This window comes from Neophocaena asiaeorientalis, unplaced genomic scaffold (genome assembly GCF_003031525.2).
Source record: "Neophocaena asiaeorientalis asiaeorientalis breed wild unplaced genomic scaffold, Neophocaena_asiaeorientalis_V1.1 scaffold32, whole genome shotgun sequence".
NCBI classification, from domain to species: domain Eukaryota; kingdom Metazoa; phylum Chordata; class Mammalia; order Artiodactyla; family Phocoenidae; genus Neophocaena; species Neophocaena asiaeorientalis.
The window spans coordinates 4,600,358-4,627,560 of NW_020185327.1; the positions used below are offsets into that span (position 1 = coordinate 4,600,358).

General features: G+C 33.7%; 1 protein-coding gene across 1 annotated transcript in view; it reads right to left on the reverse strand.

The window, feature by feature from the left end:
- DPP10 (dipeptidyl peptidase like 10) overlaps positions 1 to 27,203 on the reverse strand; it is a 638,912-nt gene that overhangs the window by 4,418 nt on the left and 607,291 nt on the right. The window contains exons 20-24 of the mRNA XM_024734508.1: positions 20,840 to 21,034; positions 20,088 to 20,142; positions 1,631 to 1,712; positions 1,322 to 1,380; positions 1,135 to 1,207 (exon numbers count right to left, since the gene is read on the reverse strand). Coding sequence (XP_024590276.1) covers positions 1,135 to 1,207; positions 1,322 to 1,380; positions 1,631 to 1,712; positions 20,088 to 20,142; positions 20,840 to 21,034 — 464 coding nt within the window. The remainder of the gene's footprint in view (positions 1 to 1,134; positions 1,208 to 1,321; positions 1,381 to 1,630; positions 1,713 to 20,087; positions 20,143 to 20,839; positions 21,035 to 27,203) is intronic.

Consider the following 27,203-nt stretch of genomic DNA (forward strand, 5'->3'; position numbering starts at 1 on the left):
TTTCCCCCCCCCCCCCCCCCCCCATTCCATACTGTACTCTTTTGAAGCAAATCACTAAGTGCAACACACTGTGAAGGGGGAAGGGAGGAGAATTAAGCTTTGCCTCCTTGAGTTGGGGCATCTACATAAATGGTTTGGAAATCTACCTAAGGGAGATTTGTCTCTTCTCCCTCATTTACCTATTTATTCAAATATATACTATATGTATGTGTGTGTATATATATATGTATGGTATATATCAATATTGATCTAAACTATAATTTAACTGTGACCTGACACGACTCTAAGTTAAGTTTGAGTGACAGCTGGTATTACCTTTGATATAAGGCCTTTTTAGTGGTATTCTAAGTAAAATGGGATAAAAATACTGAGGCAGGGCAGAGAGGACTGACAAAAACAAGTTTAAGATTTAGGAAATATTGCTTCAAGGCTTTGCTTCTCTTTGCTCACTTGCCAGGTGGCCTTGGATAAATCAGTTTCCTCCTTGAAATTGATTTTTCTCATCTGTGAGTGGGGCTATAAATAGCCCTCTGTTGTAAGATTTCACATAAAATCATAAAAAAAATTCTTTGAGTACCAAACACTTCGTGTGAATATAAAATATTATTTATTACTAGCATTATCAATCACATTCATCTCCAATGTTTAAAATAATAAAAAATGAGAGGTGATATGAAAGTGCTTTTTGGGTTTTTGTTTCGAGTGGTAAACCTCATCAGAATATCATCTCAGTGCTGGTACCTGTTTGCTATGCTGCTGTTTTCCAGGTTAGTTTCCATTTGAGGTACTCTGAAGAACACTGTCCTAGTAGTGACTAACCACATGTGGTTGTTTACATTTAAATTAATTACAATTAAATAAAATTTTAAAATTCAGTTCCTCAGTCATACTAAACATGTCAAGTGCTTGAGAGCTACATGTGGCCAGTGGCTACTGTACTCGACAGCACAGAGATGACATTTCCATCATCCCAGAGAGGTTTACTGGGCAGTGCAGGTATCAGATTCTTTGTGCCCAACTCCTCTGCTCTCCTCCCCAGAAGGGTTACAGGGCCTCCTGTAAGCAAGTCCTTGGAGGTACCCCTCTGTTCAAGGTCAGACCACATCAATCAGTAGCAGCAAGTATAATACTTACTGTCAGCAGTTCCATGAATTATTAATATATTTTCTTCTTTTAAGCCATGAATATTATGTAGCACACTGGAAGCCTATAAAAACAAAAACACAAAAATCTGTATATAAAGATTTACCTATATTTGCATTTTGACTGGGTTTTTAGAACAAAAATACTCTCCTTTCTTCATTGGTTTTAAATTAGTTACCTGGTATGTGCTCTCTTCTTTAGATGGCATACCAAGATATCTTTCAGAGAAAGCTGAGGCTGTGACCCAAGAAAACAGAAATTTGAGGGTAAACTAAAAATCATTTGACTAGCATATTTCATTTAGTTTCTACATTTCACATTTAATTGCCATGCTCCACTAAAATTGATTGAATCAGAGAGGCAATAAAGAGCTGAAAACATCTCTGATAACACATGATAAATGAACTCAAATGAGCTTCTCCACATGGGGACTTTCTTGTCTATGAATCAATACATTATATTAGGTCAGTCTGTAGGAAGTACTCACCATACAACTTCAAGTCTATAATGGGTGCAATCACTGATCCACATTTAAAAAGGTTTTCATCTGATTTTAATATCATTGTTGAAATAAATATAAAATTAATTATATATAATCAAGTGTCAAATATTGGCTCTTTGATTTGATATCTGGGAATAGTTCCAAACAATTTGAAATTAGGAAAATACGAAACTGATTAAATCATGTCATTTTAGGTACTATATATTTAATAAAACAGTATATTCATTTAATAAAACATTTAATAATAATGATTATTAATAATTAAGAAAGAGGAATTAAATATTTAAAATATATCTTCACAAGTATAGATTCTGCTTTCAATTCCACACAACAAAAACTTGAAAGAAATGGTGTAAGATAAATACTTTTGCTAGCTAGATGAGTTGGATTATTTTTAAATTTAGTTTTAAATATCCTCTTGAAATGCTTTTGACAAACTTAATTATAACTTCTTAAAAAAATAAATCAAGGTGTCCCGTTTTCTTTTGTAGACCACAATCTGACTAGAAAATTTCCAAAGGAGATTTTAATAACTACAGTAATGCTAGGCTAAGGGAATGACCTACTGAGTTGTCTGTTCATTTTAGACATTAATTCTTGGAATTGATTTTCATTTTGCCAAATAATGGAGTATCCTGGTAGGTATTAAAAAAATATTAATACCCAGGCCTTAGCACAGAAATTTTGATGCAATTGGCTCTACTTTTGAAAGATTTCCAGATGATTCTAGTGTTGTCCAGTGCTCTAGGAACCTGTTGTTTTCTCTAAACTCTTGAGATGAGTAGTAAAGAATTTCATTTATGCTTATTTGGAGCATTGCTTAAAAATTGGTACTAGAGGGCTTCCCTGGTGGCGCCGTGGTTGAGAGTCCGCCTGCTGATGCAGGGGACACGGGTTCGTGCCCCGGTCCGGGAAGATCCCACATGCTGCGGAGCGGCTGGGCCCATGAGCCATGGCCGCTGAGCCTGTGCATCCGGAGCCTGTGCTCCGCAACGGGAGAGGCCACAACAGTGAGAGGCCCGCATACCACACACACACAAAAAAAGTTGGTACTAGAAAGTCCAAAATGAAATCAGACATTACTTAAGTGGTTGACAGAACATATGTGAAGGGTAGCAGAATACACCACCCCAAAGTATGCCACTTGGCATATTGAATATTTTGAGATATAGGCACTGGAAAAAACAGCAAGTGCTGAGAGAAGCTTTCTCTGAACTCCCCTTATCTTCCTAAAGGCAGATCCTCCAAAAAGAAATCAATTGTTCTAGATCCCCTCCCTGGAAGTTTCATCAACCAGGGAAGATTGCCTCTTGCCACAGGAAAGGAGACTAGAAGTTGACACCACAGCCAGAGAGACTATATCACAAACTATACCTCCCATCTATTCTTCTAAAGCCCCATTTGTCTTTCCTAACAATAATTTACTCTCTCTTAAAATGTCTATATCCCCTCTTCCCTTTCCCTGTTGAAAGCGTGCAGAACTCTGTGGGGCTCCTGGGCACAGAAGCTTTTCTGCTCCCCATTTCTTGTTTGTGGGAAACTGACTCCGCCTCTATGAACTTCCCTGAGTCCCAAAGGGCAGATTCGAACAGTTGCTAATCAGGGAAGGGAGGGGATGCAGAGACAAGGGAGGAGCAAGCAAGAAACAGTAGTGCAGCCTTGGGGCAGGGTCCTGGTTCTGCCTCAAAGGATACACATAACAATATCTTTGAGCTCTTTACAGTACTAAAATCCCCAACAAATGGAAGATGTCAGCATTCTTCATTCCAGATTAAAGGAACCAGAGAAGTTCTTCAAAAGACCGCCTAAGGCCAGATTAAAGTAACCACAGAAACTCAACAGACCACCTGAGACCAGATTAAAGGAATGCAGCCCCTGCACACACTCTAATCCTTATCAGCAACCCTGCCCTTGAACAATTGCTATAAAACTCCTCATGAAATCCTTCCAGGTTGAGACACACAGTTTTGAGGGGCAATGGTCTGCTGCATCCCCCTTTGCCTGACAAAGAAATGAAGATATTCTTTTCTACTTCACCCAAAACTCTGCCTCTGAGATTGGATTCAGCATGGGTGCACAGAGGCCGAGTTTTCAGCATCACTATTAAGATGGTATTTAAGCCTGATTTCTAAGCCACGTCACAGAGTTACTCATTTTCCCCAGAGTATCTCCCATGTATACATGAGGTGTACATGTCAACAAACTTCTGTTCATTTTTCTCTTGTTAATCTGTCTCTTATTGTAAGAGAATCTCAGGCAAGAACTGAAAAGGGTAGAGGGAAATTATTTTTCCTCCCCTATATATGTCAATTGTGTACAATATTTAGCTAGTACCCAGACATTTATGTAAAGCTTCTGCAACAATTAGAAACTGAGAGAAATAAAATTATCCCTTATAGAAGTAAGCCTCCACAGAGTACCTTTGCTTAGTCTCTTTGAGAGGGATGAAAATACCCTTAAGTCAGAAAAATTAATACAAAAAAAAGTAATAGGCTTAAATGTCTTAACATATCTAAAGAAAGAAGTGGAAGGGAGGAAAAATAATTTCCTTTTATCTTTCTGAGCTCTTGGCTGAGATGTCTTCCAATAAAAGACAGATTAACAAGAGAAAAACAAATAGTTTATTTACTTGTATACCTCACCTATACATGGAGATTAGCAGGGAAACTAAGTAACTCCCTAGATGGCCCAAGTCACCACCTTAAATACGATCTTCAACTAAAAACAGAAGAAAAATGTTGGGGGAAAGTCAGTGATGGGAAGTTATCAGGAAAAGAACTGTAAACAAGGGTAAGGTTTGTTAGATTTAAGTCAGTGCCTTCTCCAGTGATAAAAGTTTCTTATGATTTAGAGTCATTCTTCCCTTCCTGGTAAAGAGAGGGAGACACAAACAGAGGTTTTCTTTATAAATGTAAATGCCCCTTGCAAAAGGGTAACTTCTACTCTGTTTTTAAAGCTTCTCCCATTTATGCTGTATCTCCTGTTTATGCTGTTTCTTAAAATAATCAGCTCAAAATAATCCTTATGCCAAAGAGGCATATTCTGGCATGGCATGTTCTGCTCCCCTTCAGAAGTATGAAGGTGTGGGATGAGTCATGCAAAGCAAGTAAATAGCTATTATAGAGCAAAACTGTAGAGAGACTTTGAAAATTCTGTCCCTACAAGGAGCCTTTCCGGTATATCCTTTCTAGTTCTCTGTCATGGAGATTGAGACCATGGTGTTGTAGCCAAGAGGTTTCAAATATTTCCCAAGCGGCAACAGTATTCTCATAGTGAAAAATGTATCTTATTTGATAACTTTTCTGGTTCTAATTCCACAATAACCAAACAATCTTTCAACTGATAACAATTCTGTTATTTACATAACTTAACTACTTTGAGAGACTAGCTAGATATTACTACCCTGAGAATAACTGTATATCATATTTAAATAAAATAAATTAATAAATTGGTATAATTTTTTTTTTACCTTAGTTTCACATGATTCTCAGAGTCATTATCTCCAGGAACTAAGGAGAATGGTGTCTTCCAAAGGAGGGGCAGATTCCAGAACAATACCTGAAAGTTCTTTTAAATTATTTGGGAATCTTGTTGAAAATGCCTATTCTAATCCAGTAGATCTGGGATAGGGCCCAAGATTTTGCATTTTTAACCAACTCCCAGGAGACATTTATACTGCTGGTCCATATTTTGAATAGAAAGTTCTTATTGTGTAATAATGTAATAAAGATTCCCAACATAATATCTTCCTAGCTTTAGCCAGCATTCCCTTGACCAGTGGAACTTAAAAAATTATGTATCAATGCCCTCAAAAACAATTGAATCAATATGTGGAGAATGGGACATGGAGCTCTCCATGTGATTCTAACTGAAAGCAGGGTTGTAAATCGCTGTTGCATAAGACATTGTATTTTACTGTTTTAAAAAAAAAAAATCCAGGATTTGGGATTAATGAAGGTAAATACTCTTTAAATGGTAGTAAAAATTTTTGAATAAAATTCTCTCTATAGCATTTAAAAATCTTATTCAAAATACTGCTTTAAACTGATTTATTTCAGTTAATAAATTCTATTTTTAAAAGAAAATCAACACTGGCAGGAATTAAAATAAATTTTAATTGCTTTCCTTCCTCTTTATCATTTCATATTTATTCACTGAATGCTAGAATAGATAATGAACAAGTTCTTGGAAGAATAATATTCCACAAGGATATTGGAATCAGATATAAATTCTAGTAGACATAGAATGGTGATTTTAACTTCCAAAGCAACTCGTATCTATCAGGAAGATACCAAAAACTGGGGTTCATCATACTGACTCTTGTCAATGAGAGGACATTTTTAATTTGATATAGGTCAATAATAGTCAATAGTTGGTATAGGCTGCTATGTTTCAGTTGTGTTGTCATTTTATTTGTTTCTCAGTGATCAGACTGTTCCATTCATTGCAATTGTTATGTCATGTCCATTTGCAAAGCATTTTAGCATTACTTATAAAATTTTAACAAATTTATCTAGATTTTTAAAAGTTTATTCCATGGACCTAAAATATAGATAATTTTATTTCTTTAAAAAAATAATTTTTACCTGTGGTGTAAGAAACTGAATCCAATAGATAGACTATAAAAACAGGAGGTGAAATCTGTAATACCATTTTACTAAGGACTTACGTTTTCATGGGCCCCAGGTTTTGAGATACTTAAGTGACTTTTTGAGATAGTTTTCAAGAGTTCATGATTGCAGTCAAAAAGATATACTGACAGAACTGAAAAAAAAAACGTTTCTCCTACAGCCTTTGACTGTATGATTCTTTCTGAACCACATCAGTTGTAATACACAGTGAATTAATTTAAAGTAAAAATACTGTAAATATGTTAAGAATAACAAAATTTATTGTTGCATTAATTTCTCTTTCTGATCTTTCATTGTCAGTGTATAGTAATGCAAGAGATTTCTGTGCATTAATTTTGTATCCTGCAACTTTACCAAATTCATTGATTAGCTCTAGTAGTTTTCTGGTGGCATCTTTAGGATAATCTATGTATAGTATCATGTCATCTGCAAACAGTGAGAGTTTTATTTCTTCATTTCTAATTTGTATTCCTTTTATTTCTTTTTCTTCTCTGATTGCCATGGCTAGGACTTCCAAAACTATGTTGAATAATAGTGGCGACAGTGGACATCCTTGTCTTGTTCCTGATCTTAGAGGAAATGCTTTCAGCTTTTCACCATTGAGAATGATGTTTGCTGTGGGTTTGTCATATATGGCCTTTATTATATTGAGTTAGGTTACCTCTATGCCTATTTTCTGGAGAGTTTTTATCATAAATGGGTGTTAAATTTTGTCAAAAGCTTTTTCTGCATTTATTGAGATGATCATATGATTTCTATTCTTCAATTTGTTAATATGGTGTATCACACTGATGATTTGAGTATATTGAAGAATCCTTGCAACCCTGGGATAAATCCCACTTGATCATAGTGTATGATCCTTGTAATGTGTTGTTGGGTTCTGCTTGCTAGTATTTTGTTCAGAATTTTTGCATCTATATTCATCAGTGATATTGGCTTGTAATTTTCTTTTTTTGTAGTATCTTTGTCTGGTTTTGGTTTCAGGGTGATGGTGGCCTCATAGAATGAGTTTGGGAGTGTTCCTTCCTTTGCAATTTTTTGGAAGAGTTTGAGAAGGATGGGTGTTAGCTCTTCTCTAAATGTTTGATAGAATTCAACTGTGAAGCCATCTGGTTCTGGACTTTTGTTTGTTGAAAGATTTTTAATCACAGTTTCAATTTCATTACTTGTGATTGGTCTGTTCATGTTCTCTATTTCTTCCTGGTTCAGTCTTGGAAGGTTATACCTTTCTAAGCATTTGTCAATTTCTTCCAGGTTGTCCATTTTATTGGCATAGAGTTGCTTGTAGTAGTCTCTTAGGATACTTTGTATTTCTGCAGGGTCCATTGTAACTTCTCCTTTTTCATTTCTAATTTTATTGATTTGAGTCCTCTCCCTCTTTTTCTTGATGAGTCTGGCTAAAGATGTATAAGTTTTGTTTATCTTCTCAAAGAACCAGCTTTTAGTTTTATTGATCGTTGCTATTGTTTTCTTTGTTTCTATTCCATTTATTTCTGCTCTGAGCTTTATGATTTATTTCCTTCTACTAACTTTGGGTTGTGTTTGTTCTTCTTTCTCTAGTTCCTTTAGGTGTAAGGTTTGTTTGTTTGTTTCTTCTTTCTCTAGTTTGTTCTTCTTTCTCTAGTTCCTTTAGGTGTAAGGTTAGATTGCTTGTTTGAGATTTTTCTTGTTTCTTGAGGTAGGTTTGTATTGCTATAAACTTCCCTCTTAGAACTGCTTTTTCTGTATCCCATAGGCTTTGGATTGCCAAGTTTTTGCTGTCATTTGTCTCTAGGTAATTTTTTATTTCCTCTGATTTCTTCAGTGATCTCTTGGTTATTTAGTAACATATTATTTAGCCTCCAACAGTTTGCGTTTTTTTACGTTTTTTTCCTGTAATTTATTTCTAAACTCATAGCATTGTGGTCAGAAAAGATGCTTGATATGATTTCAATTTTCTTAAATTTACCGAGGCTTGATTTGTGACCCAAGATGTGATCTATCTTGGAGAATGTTCACTTGAGAAGAAAGTGTAATCTGCTGTTTTCGTATGGAACGTCATATATATATCAATTAAATCTATCTGGTCTATTGTGTCATTTAAAGCTTGTGTTTCCTTATTAATTTTCTGTTTGGATGATCTGTCCATTGGTGTAAGTGAGGTGTTAAAGTCCCCCACTATTATTTTGTTACTGTTGATTTCCTCTTTTAGAGCTATTAGCAGTTGCCTTATGAATTGAAGTGCTCCTATGTTGGGTGTGTATATATTTATAATTGTTAAATCTTCTTCTTGGATTGATACCTTGATCATTATGTAGTGTCCTTCCTTGTGTCTTGTAACATTCTTTATTTTAAAGTCTATTTTATCTGATATAAGTATTGCTACTCCAGCTTTCTTTTGATTTCCATTTGCATGGAATATCTTTTTCTATCCTCTCACTTTCAGTCTTTATGTGCCCCTAGGTCTGAAGTGGGTCTCTTGTAGACAGCATATATATGGGTCTTGTTTTTGTATCCATTCAGTGAGCATGTGTCTGGTTGGAGCATTTAATCCATTCACATATAAAGTGATTATTGATATGTATGTTCCTATTATAATTTTCTTAATTGTTCTAGGTTTGTTTTTTTAGGTCCTTTTCTTCTCTTGTGTTTCCCACTTAGAGAAGTTCCTTTAGCATTTGTTGTAGAGCTGGTTTGGTGGTGTTTTTTTCTCTTAGCTTTTGCTTATCTGTAAAGGTTTTAATTTCTCCATTGAATCCTTGCTGGGTAGAGTAATCTTGGTTGTAGGTTCTTCCTTTTCGTCACTCTAAATATATCATGTCCCTCCCTTCTGGCTTGTCGAGTTTCTGCTGAGAAATCAGCTGTTAACCTTATGGGAGTTCCCTTGTATGTTATTTGTCATTTTTCCCTTGTTGCTTTCAATAATTTTTCTTTGTCTTTAATTTTTGTCAGTTTGACTACTATGTGTCTCAGCCTGTTTCTCCTTGGGTTTATCCTGCTCTGAGACTCTTGGCACTTCCTGGACTTGGGTGGCTATTTCCTTTCCCATGTTAGGGAAATTTTCCACTATAATCTCTTCAAATATTTTCTCAGGTCCTTTCTCTCTCTCTTCTCCTTCTGGGACCCATAAATGCGAATGTTTGTGTGTTTAATGCTGCCCCCGAGGTCTCTGAGGCTTTCTTCCTTTCTTTTCATTCTTTTTTCTTTATTCTGTTCCATGGTAGTGAATTCCACCATTCTGTCTTCCAGGTTACTTATCCTTTCTTCTGCCTCAGTTATTCTGCTATTGATTCCTTCTAGTGTATTTTTCATTTCAGTTATTGTATTATTCATCTCTATTTGTTTGTTCTTTAGTTCTTCTAGGTGTTTGTTAAACATTTCTTGCATCTTCTCGATCTTTGCCTCCATTATTTTTCTGAGGTCCTGGATCATCTTCGCTATCATTCTTCTGAATTCTTTTTCTGGAAGGTTGCCTATCTCCACTTCATATATTTGTTTTTCTGGGGTTTTATCTTGTTCCTTCATCTGGTACATAGTCCTTTGCCTTTTCATTTTGTCTATGTTTCTGTGAATGTGGTTTTCGTTCCACAGGCTGCAGGATTTTAGTTCTTCTTGCTTCTGCTGTCTGCCCTCTGGTGGATGAGGCTATCCCAGTTGAGACTCTTAAGACTACAAATAATGAGTAATTATCCCCATAGGCTAAGTTTTAAAAAGCTTCCATATTCATTACACTTTTAAAGTTGTTTTACCTTCTCCAGATATCCATGTCTCTTGTCTCCTCAAATTTCCCTGTTTTAGACCAATCATGAACTCCTAGTGAAATTGTTCCTCTCTAATGATTGAAAATTGCTGTCTCATTTTCATTCTTGATTCCCTCTCTGCCTCTTTGCTTCATTTTTATGAATTGTAATATCATTATCTGACATTTTATATACTTTACTAATTATTTTTCATTTATCTCTCTTCACTGCATTAACAATTATATAAAAGATAGACTTTTTTTTGTTTTGTTTTGTTTTGTTTCAGTGACTGCTGGAGGTCCAGTAACTTGAAAAGTGCAAGGCACATAGTATACACTCAGTAAATTTTTTTTAATGAATTAATTTTATTCCCATCAATACTGGCCTGGTAATCATAGCAATATCTGTTCTCCGTATGATGTTTATAATGTTTTAAATTTTGCTACCTACTTTTAATTTGTGTCATCAATTTTTAAAAAATATGTCAGAAAAAATTTCTTTCAGCAGTTTTCTTACCTTTAACACTTAGATGTAATTACTTGGTACAGTGAACACTAATATTATTACATTATATTATATGAAATTAGATTAGGTCCTAGGGATAATTATTCAAACTAAAATGGTTCAAAGTCTTTAATCAAGTCATATGAATGATTATGGAGTACAGATGGCCAGTTATTATACTATTAGCATATTAGCTTTCCATTTATCCAACAAACAAGTTAGAAAACAATATAGACAAAAACATACTACTTAAAATAAAATTTTAAAATGCACTACTAATAAGCAATACCTAGAAATAAATATAGCAGGGAAGATATTTGACATACATAAAGAAAACTATAAAATTCTGAGAAATATAAAATAAGAATTAAATAAAAGAGATGTACTATGTGATTCAGTTCAAAGCTACATCATTTGAAAAGTTTAATTCTTCTCAAATAAAAATTGTTTTAATAAAATTTTAGTTAAAAAATTATAGCTGAATATTTTGGGAGAATTTATAAAAGTGGAGAAAATAGGAGAGTTAAGTGAAAGGTATTATGAAAGAAAAGAGCGAAGAGTGGAAAATATTTTAAAGTATTAAAATGTATTATTATTAAGCATAATATTATAATTAAAAGACTATAAGATTAGTCTAAGAACAGATAGGCAGGTTACACCAGAAATAAATCCAAGAATATCTGAGAACTTATTGTTTAGGTGGCAACATAATCAAAGTGTTAAGGACGATTTAGTCAATCAATGGAGCTGGTGAAACTGACTAGCTATTTGAAACCAAATATATAAATCCTCAGCATACAAGTGTTATGTACCTCTCTCTGCCACACTCAAACAGATACATAAAGAGAAAATCTAATAAATACTTATTTTGATAGGAATAAGACCTTTAAAAAATAAAATCACTGGAAGAAATCACCAGAGAGAAAATCTAATAAATACTTATTTTGATAGGAATGAGATCTCTAAAAAATAAAATCATTCAAAGAAATCACCAGAGAAAGGATTTGAAAGGTTTTGCCAAAAGATAAGAAAAGCACTTTGCACTTCAGTTTTTTGAATTATCATAAACAAAACTGAAAGCCAATCAACAGGCTGAAGAAATATTTCAAACAAATGTGAAAAGATTGTTATCTTTAATGCATCAAAATCTCAAAATTGCAATAAGAAAACAATTACATATATTCACATATATGAGACCAATATAACTAAGTGTATATATGTATATAAATTGACAATTTAAAAATAACATTGTAAAATGATTAATAAACAAAAATTAATTTTATGTAGGAATTTCTAATTCCATAAGAATGGAATAACAGAAATGAGATTTACCCTTCCATGTGAAACAACTAAAAATATGGGCAAAATATATGAAACAGAAGTAATTAAGACATTGGACATTGGGCAACAAAGGACAGTGATGACTGAAAGAGAGAGAACAACTCAACCCTGGGATTGCTACAGCTTCCTGCCTGGAAGAGTACAGTTAAGGCACAGCAGCACAATATATCCAAAAATGAAGCACACAGAGAAAAATATTTTTAAAAAATTAATATAGTTTTTGTGAGTTTAGGGGAAAATTCAACTGGCCTAATTATACACCTATTTGCAATCCCTGGAGAAAGGGTGCAGCAACAACAAAAAAAATTGAAGTAATAACTGAACATTTTCCAAATTTGATGAAAACACTAAAGCTAGAAAGCCAAGAAACTCAGTGTACCCCCCTCCAAAATGATAAGGTTTGGCTATCTGGTGGGAAAGAGAGAATTCCAGATGAAGGAAAGAGCATGACATGAGTTCAGTTCAAATTCCTTTGCAACAAAAAATCAAATAAAACATAAATACCCTGAAAAGGCTTATAGTCTCACATAAGAAATGAATAAGAATACAAATAAATATAATACATTGCATGATGGTATAATGAATATGAGAAGATATTGACAAAGTATTCTTTGAGAACATAGGAGGGAATGATGATTTCAAGTGGGAGAGATTTAGTGAATAATTTATGGAGAAAACGACCTCTGAATGAGGCTTAATAAGAGATAGAATTATAAAAGCAATGTACCGGCTTGAGGCTGTTATTAGAAATAAGTTAAAAGGCATGAACAAAAATACTGAAGTAGAAAGGTGGAAGGAATACTTATAACCAATAAGAATTTCAGCTTAACTATATTGAAGAAAACTCATTTGGAACAATAAATAACTATTGGAATATCCTTAAGATCCATTTTAGGTAATAGTTACAACTTTTTAGTATAATTTTGTTTACCCATGAAATATTGAAATGAAATTGGATATAAAAAGCCAAACATTATCTTCTATGCTGGCTGAAGTTTTCCTCTAATACCCATTTCTAGTAGTTTCTTTAGTATCTAAAACTAGTGACAGTTTTAGAAGAGCATACATTTACTTAATCAATGCTTTCCTGGCATTTATAGGCTTAATATTTCCATAAATAGAAAATAGGTAGGGATATTGTCTAAAAATATATATTATTTAACACAAGCCACATTCTTAGAAATACTAAAAATTCTATATTCCTTAATCAGCTTACATGGTTAGAAAGAATAGATTAGAATTGCTTTCCAAATTCTGAAAGATTATACTGGAATGAATCACACACAAAATAAAAAATATCAAGCAGTTTCTTGGAGTTCCCTATTTCAGCTTTATGGAGACCAACAATGCAATGTACCTCAAAACTTCGAAGTAAATTTAATTTCTGCTGACAAACTCAATTATAATGGATGAAATCTAGCTAGGTAGATGTAGATATAGATACAGATACAGATATAGATATAGATATATAGACCATATAAAACAGGATGAATTTTAGACCAAAGGGAGTAAAAAGCAAGACCTAGAAATTCAATTATATAGTGATAAATGTAAAGGAAATAAGTTGATTAAAGATAGTAAATTCCTGGCACTACTGCTGCCATTCATCTTTCTTTTTTCAGAGGGAATATCTCAAATGAATCATAACACTTTTCACACTAAATTCTAACTCAGCCTGTAATCTTTGAAGGGAACACTGCTCTAGCCTCTTTGATGGTAAAAACATAAGTGTGGCAATTCCATTTCTAGTATTTGGTGAAACTGCTATCTCAATCAACTCAACTGAAAACAAACCCAAAACTAAACAAAAACAAAAAAGTAAATACAAAGTGGTAGTTAAAAAAAAGAGAAAGAGAACTAAACAACTAAAAGTAATTCCGAATACAACATTGAACTGGCACAAAGGTTATGAATCCACAGAGGCCAGATATTAACTGAAAACTGAGAGGTAAACAAGCATAAAGCCAATTTTGTTTGTTTCTTTGTTTTGCAAATGCAAGTGATTTTAACCTTCTGCTATGATGACTCAGTGCATGAGGTAGACAAAATGCATAGGTTCCATACAATAGGTCTTAAGCAGTGGTCTCCAACCTTTTTGGCACCAGGGACTGGTTTTGTGGAAGACAATTTTTCCAGAGACCAGGGGTTGTGGGGAGGATGGTTTTGGGATGATTCAAGTGCATTACATTTATCATGCACTTTATTTCTATTATTATTACATTGTAATTATAGAACAAAATAATTTTACAACTCACCATAATGCAGAATCATGGGAGCCCTGAGCTTGTTTTCACCTGCCACTCACTGATAGGGTTTTGATATGAGTCTGCAAGCAATTGATTTATTATGGTCTCTGTGCAGTCAAACCTCTCTGCTAATGATAATCTGTATCTGCAGCCACTCCCCAGCACTAGCATCACCACCTCAGCTCCATCTCATATCATCAGGCATTAGATTCTCATGAGGAGCATGCAACCTAGATCCCTCGCATGCACAGTTCACAGGAGGGTTCATGCTCCTATGAGAATCTAATGCCACTGCTGATCCGACAGGAGGCGGAGCTCAGGTGGCAATGTGAGCGATGGGGAGTGACTGTAAATACAGATGAAGCTTCGCTCACTTGCCCGCCATTCACCTCCTGCTGTGCAGCTCAGTTCCTAACAGGCCACAGACTGGTACCTGTCCATGGCCCAGGGGTTCAGGACCCCTGATCTAAAGGGAGACTGCACAAAGCTAGACCCCTAAAGGGTTGTCTAAAGATGACAAGAGATAATTATGCTGCACAAAAGGATTGATGAAAATGATTTTGTTTTTAATTCTTATGAACTTGTACTGAATCAATGAAAAAAAATTAACCTTAACTAAAAATTTGAGCCATAAGTCCACACTGGTGTTTGCAGACCAAATTTACCATATAAGTGTAATTAAAAGAAAAACAAATACAAAAATACAAATGCAACATAAGCTTTAAAGAATTCCATATGTAAAATTCCAATTTTGATGGAAGACAAAGCACAGAGAACCCATCAAAACCCAAATATGATTAATAAAAAAAATTCATAACTGTACACATATTGGAGAAAGTAAAAAATATCAAAGAAAAATATCTTAAAAAATATGAAAGTGTCAATATTTCTTAGATGTCAGTTCTCCCTAGGTGATCTACAGATTCAATACAATTCCCATGAAAATCCCTATGGTCTATTTTGTAAAATTACAAAAGATGATTTAAAAATTTTTAAAGAAATACAATACCTAGATGAGACAAAAGAATTCTGAAAAAGAACAAGATGAAAGAACTTCTACTATCTCATTTCTAGATACACTATTATTGTGTAATGATGATTTTTAGTATGTCAATTGTATCTCAACTTAAAAGTTGAAAAAAGGGAGGGACAAATTTGTGGCTATAATATACTCCCTCTGATTTAGTAAACCTTAAAACGTGTCTGTTGCACAACATAAATGGTCAATAAATCAGTTGTGTTAAAAATATATATATATGTCAATAAACACATGAAAAAATGATCAATATTATTAATCATCAGAGAACTTCTAAATTAAAAAGACTTATGATACTCTGTTGGTAAGGATGTAGAGCACCTGGAACTCTCATATACAGCAGTTGGTAAAATAAAATGATATAACTCCTTTGGAAAATGTTTGGCAATTCCTTGCAAAAGCAGACAACAAAACCAAAAATATATTCAGAAAAAGGAAAAAAAGAGAAAAAAGAAAAAAAAACTTAATCAAGGTGAATGGAAGAAAGGAAAAAAATAGAACAAATAAGACAGTAGGCAGAAATGATGAAAACTATAACATTTAAATGTATCGGTAATCACAATTTATATAAATAAATGCAATCTTCAAATACCTAAATTGTGAGGATGAAGTTTGAAAATGATAAGATAGAAAAGCAAAAACAATGTGTACTAGTCAAAAGAATGTTGGTGTTGTAATTTTAATTTTTTTAAAAAATCCATAAAACAAAAAATTAATAGAAATAAACTGGATTGGTGAAAAACAATAAAAGATTCAGTTCTCTGAGAAGATATAATAATCTGAACTTGGAGGGAATGAATAAAAATAGTCTTAAAATATAAAGACTAAATTAGCCTACTAAGGAGAAACTGAATAATTCACCATTAAAATGTGACATTTTAATACAGCTTTCTTGGAAATTAGAGACAAAATAAATCATAAAGTAAGTTTATGATTTGAACATCATGATGGGCAAGTTTGATTAAACGGGCATATATGTAACAGTAAATCTTTTAAGCAGAGGTGAAAGTTTTATAAATCATTCCTTTCCTAAGTCATGAATCAACTGAGGTTTCAAAGGATTTCTGTTATTCTAGTCAATTCTATGATTACAATTCAGTTATAACCAAAGTCAATTATAGAAAGTTACCAAAACTTCTATAAAAATATTGGAATAAAAATAATAAAAACAATTCAGAGGGCATACTTACCCTGGAAATTGAGAAATACATACATTAAAATTTAAAAGTACTACATTAGTACCAGTGGGAAGTACCCAAGGGAGTACTGCAAAGGGATTTCATAACTCAAAGGCTTATATTTGAAAGGAAGAATGCTAAAAACTAATAAGCTAGACATTCAACCTAGTAATTTAAAAACAATATGGGATAAAAGATAGAAGAAAACGTAATAACATGAGGAGTAGATGTTAGTGAAATAGAAAACAAAGATAAATGGAGAAGAAAAATTAAGCCCAAAATATGGTTCATGGAAAAGGAGGGAGAGATGAAAGGGAGAAGACAGGGGGGACAAGAGCAAGTGCAAGAGTGAGTGCAGGCAGCCCAGAGCAGAAGAGGTGCTTCAGCAAGAGCCAAAGGGGCACTAATAAGCCAACCCGGGAGTCCAAATGGGACACTGCCACCACTAGTAAAAGGATTAAACATGTAATAAGAGGATATGTTACACTTTGAGAATGTTCTTGAATAATATATGAAATGGAAAGAATACTTTTAAAAGTACAAAACACAAATTAAGAGATACAAACATCCAGTTACAAAATAAATGAGTCACAGGTATAAAATGTGCAGTGTGGGGAATATAGTCAGAAATTATGCGTTATCTTTGTATGGTGACATATCGTAACTAGACTTAGCTTGGTGATCATTTTGAAATGTATAGAAATATCAAATCACTATGCTGTGTAACAGGAACTAATGTAGTGCCATAAAGGTGGGGAGTGGGGGAACTGGATGAAGGCAGTCAAAAGGTAGAAACTTCTAGTTATAGGATAAATAAGTACTAGGGGTGTAATGTACAACATAATAAATATAATTAATACTGCTGTATGTTATAGGTGAACATTGTTAAAACAGTAAATCTTGAGTCCTCAACACAAGGAAAACAATAATTTTCTATTTCTTTAATGTTATATCTATATGAGATAATGGCTGTTCACTGAACTTATTCTGATAATCATTTCATGATGTATGTAAGTCAAATCATTACACTGTATATCTTGAACTTATACAGTGCTGTATGTCAATTTTATCTCAATAAAACTGGAATAAAAACAAAAAGTACTAAAACTGACTCCAGAAGAAATGGAAAAATCATAATAGTCCTGTATTGATTAAATACATTTAAACATTAATTAAATTTTTTCTAACAAAGAAAGCAATAACCCCAGATACTTTACAATCTAACTCCAATTCTAAGCAAGCTTTTCCCAACAATTAGAAAAAGAACATAATTCCTCAGCAAATTTTATGAGTTTAACACAATTTGATACTGAAATAAAACAAGTACATTAAAAAAAATCACAAGACCTACGGAGTCTTAAAGCTAACAACATTCCTTTATATGCTAAGAAAGCCACCTTCTGAGTTATAACTTAGTCAAAGATATGCATGTTTTTTAAAATCGAAATGGAATATTTTTCCATTTAAAATATATCTAGTTATGTTTTTGTTTGTTTATATCTTATGTCAGTTTATCCTATATTTAGATTGCCAGAGTAAATTGCCTGAGACTCAGCAGTCCCCTAATACAATGCTGTAGCTACAAGGCTACAAGCTACAAAGCTACAAGGCTGTAGCCCCTAATACAATGATAAACATAAGATTTTTGAAATTCTAAATCTGAAGGCTCCAGTTTTATTTCCCCATGTTTCTAGACGAACATCTAAATTTTCTAGTTTATATGGAGGACTCACTGAGATCTGTGCCCAGGCTTCCTCTCAGTGCTGTCAACTGTCACCTCCTTATGCGAGCCTTAATTTTAGTCAATTACTTTATTTCATGTTCTCCAAACAGGCTCTCCTCACTGACACTGTGCATTTACGTGAAACTCTTCTCCTTGTCTTCTACTTGCTGAATGATTCTCAACATCCAGTTCATGTTTCACTGTCTTCATAATGCATTTTACAACTTTCCGAATCTTTGCTAAACTTCCATATTCATAAATGTTTGTATAGCTCATTTGGTCTTTTATACTCATTTATGTGTATACAAGTAGAGCCCTGAAATACAGAAGCTCTAAGTCCTTTGTAAATTATTACGTATATGAGGACCACTAAAGGGTAAAATGTTCTCTATGATATGCATCTTTTGCTGTGGTAAGAAACACATAATGTAAAATTTACCATCTTAACCACTTTTAAGTGCTCAGTCATGTCAAGTGTATTCACATTAATCTGAAATGCTACCGCCATTAAAAAACAACTTTCCTTTTTCCTCCCTCCAGCCTTGGCAACCACCATTAACTTGACTACTCTAGATATTTTATGTAAGTTGAATAAAACAGTATTTGTCCCTCTGTAACTGGCTCACTTCACCAAGCACATGTCTTCAAGTTTCATCCATGCTGCAGCATCTGATAAGACTTTACTATATGCACTTGTTGATGCATCTATAGTGTTTTCATTTCTTTGGAATGATCACTTTCTTAGATATTTTCATTTTTTCACCAATATCTTTACTGCTAGTGGTGGGCTTTTATTTATTTATTTGTTTGTACTTATGTGAGAGGAGCATTACTCACAAAATATTTTTATTGAACTCTTAAATATTACTGACACCAAGAATTAAATATAGCAAAAACATGATGCACTGCAGATTGAAGTGGGGGGAGAATGGTAGTGATGCATGTTGTTTTATATTTTACTATGTGTTAAGTAGATTTTCATGGACCTACTTGTCAGTGTACACCACTAAAGTTTGTGACCCAGTAAAACTACCAGTTACTTGCTGTCATGAGTCTTTGGGTTCATTATGAATAGTAGAACGTATTTTGTTTAAATCAATGAGGGCCAAGAATTTGCTTTGTCTCTAAACTAAAATAGTACAAAATCTCTTTCCTGTCATCTTAGTATCTTTATAATGTCTAGCCCAGTGATATGTATAAACTACGTGCTCAATAAATATCTATATGGGGTCTAATTTCTTACTGTGAAGATGATATTGAACTTGACATAAAAATTATTGCTATAAGAAGTAAATATCCTCAGGGAACGATACTCAATATCTTCTAAATAACCATAATGGAAAAGAATATGAAAAAGAATACATATATATATATATATATATATATATAAAATAACTGAATCACTTTGCTGTACACCAGAAACTAATACCACATTGTAAATCAACTATACTTTAATAAAAAAATTTTTAAAGGAAGTAAATATCATGCAGTAAGCACAGGAGACATAATTATGCATTCCAGTCACCTTTTAGTTTCTAAGCCATGTTGTCTTCCACAAGGCTGTGGTGCTTGTTCCTTCTTTGGAGAAATTGCTCCCTCAATAGAGTTGCATGACTGACTCCTTGTTATTTAGGTATCAGCCTAAATATCACTTAAATCAGAGGGGCCTTACTTGACCACTCAATTTAATAACATTGGCCCTTCCTGTAATTATCTTTTATCCGTCAAGTTTTTCTTGGTTTGTTTTCCTTATAAGATTTAATACCAGATGAAACTATGTTTTTCATTTATCCATTTACTTTCTCCTTCTCCTCTTTAGAAGATAATCTTCCTGAAAATGATTCCTTTTTTTGTCCTATTGTTGCTCTATTTCTAACACCATGCATCAATTAAAGATACTTAGTAAACAGTTGCCGGATTAATAAATAACTGAATTTATATAATATTAATTACAATATTATATTTTAAAGGATAATACAGAGAAATTATAGTAAAATGAGGAAAGTAGTTATGCAAGTACATATACAAACACATAATGTACACACACATATTTCTACTATTTACCTTTCCAAAAATGCTTAATCTTCTGGAGTCAATGTATGGCTGTTTCAGTAAAAATCTGAAATGAAAAAAGAAAAAATTATAGCTATGTCTTCTTGAGTTAAATGAACCATAGAAATCCATTCTTAGCAACAAGAAAAAAAACAAAACAGCACAAAACATAGGTCAAACGAGACTGCTTTAGTGGTTGCAGCTCTATTCATGTAGAAGGGTCCTGTATACCAAAATCTTGCTACTCAGAGTGGTGGTGCAGTAGTTTGGGTATCACACCTGTTAGCTTGTTACAAATGCAGAGTCTTGGGCCCATTACCAGCCTACTGAATCAACATCTGTATTTTAACAATATCCTAGCTAATGTCTGTATACTGTTTTAAAGAACCTACTAGTTTTCTCAGGTCACTTTTTCATGCCAGTGTGGGAAAGGTATCTGTGAAAGTTCAAGAACTGTAATTAACTGGGACAATAATAGACATTGTGGATTATTGTAAATAAATAATATAGTAGTTTAATTAAGGTCTCTCCCATTTTCATAAGTCCAAAGTGGATTCTAATTCCAGAGGGGGAAGTATGATAATTCTTTTATTATGTCACTGAGAGTGAAAGATACTTGAAAAAATAGTCTTTATGATTAACTTAGAAAATTGTTTAATCATTAAAATATAAATCTCTTAGCATTTACTAATGCTAAGTATTCTATATCACATATCTAGTTTCTCATTACAGGAAAAACGATAAGAAAATGTACATTCACTTACTTCACTGCTGCTATTTGGTCCTTTATTTCCACTGAGCCTAACCTTCGATGAATCTCCTGCAAAATTTTCAGGCCCTGGAATCCACTTCCTCTGCCATCAAACCGTGCTGTGATGACGTTACCCGTGCCAACAAGTACTGAATCCCAGTCAAAATGGAACTTATCTGTAACCAGCTGGCCTCCTGGTTCTTCATCCCTGCAAATATCAACACATTTGACCAAAACAAGAACAACTGACAACGTGGTCGAAATTTATTGGTTAAAAATTATGGAAAAGACCCATGTTGGCTATTAAAATTTCTCTTAATTCTTGATATTAAACCTGAAAATATAAATGTCATTTTCCTTTGTAAATTTTCAAATGAAAAGCTCTTTGAATGAAATGAAAATATGAAACAGAATTTAAAACTGTTTATGAGAAATTATTTAACCCATTTTAAAAAGAGAAAAATAAAGAAAAAAGCACACACTTTCCATAGGCATTTCTAAAGAATGATCATCAAGTTGACATACAGGCCCTACTTTATTGGATTTCTTACAGACAGTGTGTTTTAGAAATGTTTTGCAGATGGTATACAAGGGCCAAAGGGTCTGACAGAGAGAGGAATCAGTCATGGAAGCTTAATAATAATTTAACAAGAAATGTACGATCCTAAAGCACATCAGATTCAAAAAGAAATACTGCATTAATATTTCCTGAATTGTTTTTTGTGAAATAATTCTCACTGAGAAGAATCTAAGCGAACAGTGAGGAAAAATTCTTTTTTATCACTAAATTTGACAGCAAGAAAAGGAAGCAGACACGTATATGTTTGAAAAATTTGAAAGCTAAAAGTAAAGATGGAAACACAAATTATAAATCATGAACATTCTGTCCAGAGGGAAAAGGTGATACAATTTTAAAATGTCACACTACTATGGTATTTATAATTTATTTTCCAGAATATAGAACAGGTAAAAAAGCAGACTCTCATAAAATCACACAGATTATCTAGGTCCAAACCTAGGTACAGTTCAAAAACACAGTGGTCCACGTGATAGATTTTAAGAGTAACAAAACTCTCTGAAAAGATCTCCATTTATAGTTGGGCTGCATACTAGAAATCTTCACCCTACTCACTGTCCTGTGAAGACACCAAACTTGCCTTCAAGTTTATGTAAATGTGTTGCTTTGAAGCATTAAAATATACCAATACACAAACTAATCACCATTAACAAGTTTTAGGTTATCAGATTTACTAAAGGAAATAACTTCTGGGCAGCAAATAGAACTGAGCAGATACAGAGGTTGTGTGGGACCAATGAGTTGGGTAAAGAAGGAGGTAGGGAATAGGGCAAAATGTCAGACAACTAAAATTTACTGAATGCTGTTATGGAACGAATTGTGTCTCTCAAAATCCGTACATTAAATCTCCAACATCCACTATCTCAGAATCTGGCTGTATTTGGAGATAGTGCCTTTAGAGTAGTGATTAAGTTGAAATGAGGCTATTAGAGTGAACCTTAATCCAATCCAACCTGTGCCCTTGCAAGAGGAAATTAGGACAACAGAGAGACCCTAGGGGTGTGCGTGCACAGAGAAAAGAACATGGGAAGAGGCAGCAAGAGGGCAACGATCTGCAAGCCAAGGAGAGGTCTCAGAAGAAATAAAGCCCGCTGACATCTAGCTCTTGGATGTTGAGCCTCTAGAACTGTGAGAAAATAAATTTCTGCTGTTTAAAATACCTAGTCTGTGTTATTTTGCTATGTCAGCCCTAATAAACTGATACAAAGGCCTTCTATGATCTAAGCACTGAAGATCCTTTATCTTATTTACTATACACCAACAAAAGTTATTTAACCTTTCTGGGGAGGAAGTTGTCTGTCGCATGGCTTATTGCATGGCTTATTGCATTCCAATGTATTATTATTCCTACACTGTAAATAAAGAAATTGTGCCACAGAAGGGTTTTAATAATGATCTACTCCATTCCTTCCTAAATCACACATTTAATGGTGATCCTGTGATTCCAAATATAGAACTGTTTTGTCCTTCCACAGTGTTTGCCACCTTTATCTCTTTTTTTAATTTAATTTTTAATTTATTTTAGTTTTTGCACATTTACCTCTTGATCAGATTATTAGGAATTGTTACTACACATTTCCATGTGCTTTTGCCTAGAATTCCAATTGCCTAGTTCAGAATGTCTGAAATTGCTATTTTTTCCACATTCCCAGATGATACTGATGTAACTTGTGTACCATTTGAGAAATAGCATGAATCACCATGCGTGGCACACTTTCTGGTGCATGGAGAACCTAGAGAATGCTTGTTGAACTAGACAGTTTCAGGGAAAGTAGACTCAAGTGAAGTTTCAAATGGAAGGACCTTAAAAAGCTTAATAAATCCTATATTTTGAAGCTTGGGGATTTATTGCAAATATTAGAAAACAGAATATGATTCACAGAGGACAAGATACAGCATTAACTTCAACATTTAAGCTGAGTAAAAATATGACAGTTTAAGTCCCAATTTCACTCTGAACATAGATAGGGAAGATACTAAAACACTAAGGCTCAGTTTCCTTATCTTTAATAATGGTAAAATACTGTCTTGTTTTCCTCAAAGTGTTTTGTAAGCATTAAATGGCATAATGTATTTGAAAATACCTTGTGAAATATAGTAAGCAATATAAGATTATTATTAGATTTACTGAACAATAGAAACTGTTACTCTTACTCTTTTGTTTGAAGTCACTTTTACTTATACTGAGCATATTTCCTTATAGTTCAAAATGGAAAACTATATAAAAGATTTTGGCCAGTAATTAAATTGAGAAATATCTATGGATCAAGATATTATACCATGCAGTAGGAGCTGTTATACCAAGGGGACTTCCATTTTCTAGATGGTCAAAGGTTCATAAGAAAATTAAAAAGTGCAATCAACAGATCCTTTGGAGCAATTATCAGTCTTGTTAGTTACTAAGGCAAGAGAGCCTAGAAATAAACCCATGCACCTATAGTCAATTCATCTTCAACAAAGTAGGGAAGAATACACAGTTGAGAAAGGACAGTCTTTTCGACATGTGGTGTTGGGAAAGCTGGACAGCTACATGTAAAACAATGAAATTTAGAATATTCCCTCATACCATATACAAAAGTAAACCTGAAATTGTTTAAAGATCTAAATGTAAGACATGACACCATAAAACTCCTAGAAGAGAACATAAGCGAAACACACTTTGACATAAATCATACCAATATTTTCTTAGATCAGTCTCTCAAGGCAAAAGAAATAAAAGCAAAAATAAACAAATGGGACTTAATCAAGCTTAAAAGCTTCTCCACAACAAAGGAAACCTTTAACAAAATGAAAAGACAACCTACTGAGTGAGAGAAAATATTTGCAAACAATGCGACCGACAAGGGGTTAATATCCAAAATATACAAACAGCTCAAAAAACCAAACCAAAACAACCCAATCAAAAAATGGGCAAAAGACCTAACTAGACATTTTTTCCAAAGAAGACAGACAGATGGCTAACAGGCCACATGAAAAGATGCTCAACATCACTAATTATTAGAGAAATTCAAATCAAAACCACAATGAGGTATCACCACACACGAATCAGAATGGCCGTCATCAAAAAATCTACAAACAATTAATGCTGGAGAGGGTGTGAAGAAAGGAGAACCCTTGTACACTGTTGGTGGGAATGTAAATTGGTGCAGCCACTATGGAAAATAGTATACAGGTCCCTTAAAAAACTAAAAATAGAACTACCATATCATCCAGCAATCCCACTCCTGGGCATATATCCAAAGAAAACCATAATTCCAAAAGATACATGCACCCCAATTTTCATAGCAGCACTATTTATAATAGCCAAGGCATGGAAGCCACCCAAGTGCCCATCAGCAGTTGATTGGCTTAAGAAGGTGTGGTTTGTATATAGGATGCAATATTACTGAGCCATACAAAAGAGTGAAATATTGCCATTTGCAGCAACGTGGATGGACCTAGAAACTATTATGCTTAGCGAAGTAAGTTAGACAAAGACAAACCCTATGTGATATCACTTATATTTGGAACCTAAAAATAAATACAAATAAATCTATACATGAAACAGAAATAGACTCACAGACATAGAAAACAAACTTATGATTACTAAAGGGGAGAGAGAGGGAGGGACAAATTAGAAGTATGGGATTAACAGATAGAAACTACCATACATAAAATAGATGAGCAACCTGGAATTACTGTATAGCACAGGAATTATACCCAATATCTTAAAATAACTTATAATGATACATAATCGGCAAAAAACTTGAGTCTTTATGCTGTATACCTGAAACTAACACAATACTGTAAATCAATTATACTTCAATAAAAAAAGAAAAGAAAAAATATAGTTTAAAATAAGGCACATTTTTCAAACTTATGATTAATAAGTGATTGTAGATTTTTCAAAGCAAAAACTCAATTCCTTACTCATGCTCGCAATACCCAGGAAAAATATACAATTTCATTCATTTGCTCTGCTTCACCTGCTTTCAATGTTAGAACACAAAATGTTATAATCTATTATCAGCCAATAATTTTAACACATTTCTCTGTCTAGTTGGGTGTGTTGTTCTTTCTTTCTTGGTGCAGAATACAGGCATATCTATTTCAATATCAATTATAACAGAACATGGATTATGATGGTAAGCACTGCCTGTATAAGGAACAAGCCAGAGACTTGCAGAAGCAAGGGGGAGATTTTTCACAAAGTGTTCACCAGAAATTTTTTTCAACAAATAAAGGCAAGAAAATATTACTTATTTGATGAAGTAGGAAACGATATATGGCTGTAGGGATGACCACAAGGAAGGTACTGTAAACCAAATCATCCATCATATAATAAATGGGTATCACAACTCCTGTATGTATTGGCCATGCAGAATTGGTGAGCTCCCATTCATGTGCCTCCTCTTTGTTTTCCTCTGAGTGTCTGCTGCATCCTTTTTTTGATATGGTTTTTCTTTACTCTCTCTGTCTCAGAAATCTCTGGGGACATATAAAGAACAGTGTTTCAAGGTTGAGAATAGGGATACACAATTTTGTTGAAAGTTGTATGAAAAGAAAAATTCCATGTGTTTTAAGCAGTGAAAAGGTCACAGCAATACGAAATGTGTCCACTTCCTAACACAGGCAGCAAAATCAACTTAAGACTAAACTTTTCTTAGAAGTTAAGGTCTTTGAGGGTAGAGTTCACATCTGTTTTAATACCTTGAACACTCAATGTCTCTGCGTGGATGAAAAGAACATGATATAAGCAAATAATGAAATAAAGAAAAAAGGCTGAGCAAAACACACAAAATTCAATAGACCTTTAAAATGACAAAACAAGCCACTTCTTTATGACATAACAAAACATCATCTATGCCAAAAACTGAATTAAAGTGAAGAGATTTGTTCGGAGTACGTTTGGTCAGGTTCACAAAATGCTATTTAAATTCATGAAAAGAGCTGGATTTACGTTCAGAAGAGATAGGTTTTGACTTTGTTATCAATATGCTGAGTTACTCTGGCAATTATATGCTCTTTTTATCTTCATTTATTGTTTTCATTATAGAATAATGTGTTGTAAATAGTTAAGATCACATAGAGTACATTTTTAAAAGCCTTTTCCTTACCACGAAAACTTTGGCTAGATAAACAAGGAAAATATTTACCAGTGAGAGAACTTTCCATGAGTGATCTATTGAATGGCAGAATGTTTTTTTTTCCTACACGGCAGAATTTCAAAACTGCTATACAACAGCTGGGTATCTGTGTCTACTGGATTGTGGAAGGAGGGGACAGAGAAAATTGCTTGTCATCTTGGTTCTTTGCTCTTTTTAGGCTTAAAATAGACCAACTTCAGCTGCATAAGTGCTAGATAAGAGCTAGACTCAGGGAGAGCTGTGTTGCAATTTTATTTTAGATATAGTAAACTAAAAAAGAGTGTGGAAAGAAGGGTGACAGACAGAATGAAAGGCCAGATAAGGGAAAAGAAACTGATGCTGCAGAGAGCTGCATCACAGTACATTCTTAAGGAAAATGAATTGTCAGCGCTTTTGGTTTTGTTCTTTAGGAGAGAACTCATTTCACAATAGAACATGAGTTTGACATGAGTAGAGTGAAACAATATTTGTCTTGTCTTAACCTGAAATTTATAAAAATTTATATTCAGCGATGACTTAGTTATAACATAAGTACATCTAAAAGCTAATGAAATCTATCCTGTTTCAAGCAATATATACCAATACATGCAGATACATACATTGGTCAAGGGCTTCTTGGCCAATTCCTTCTACTTCTCATTTTATTATCCATAGACTTCCCCCTCATGGAAGGA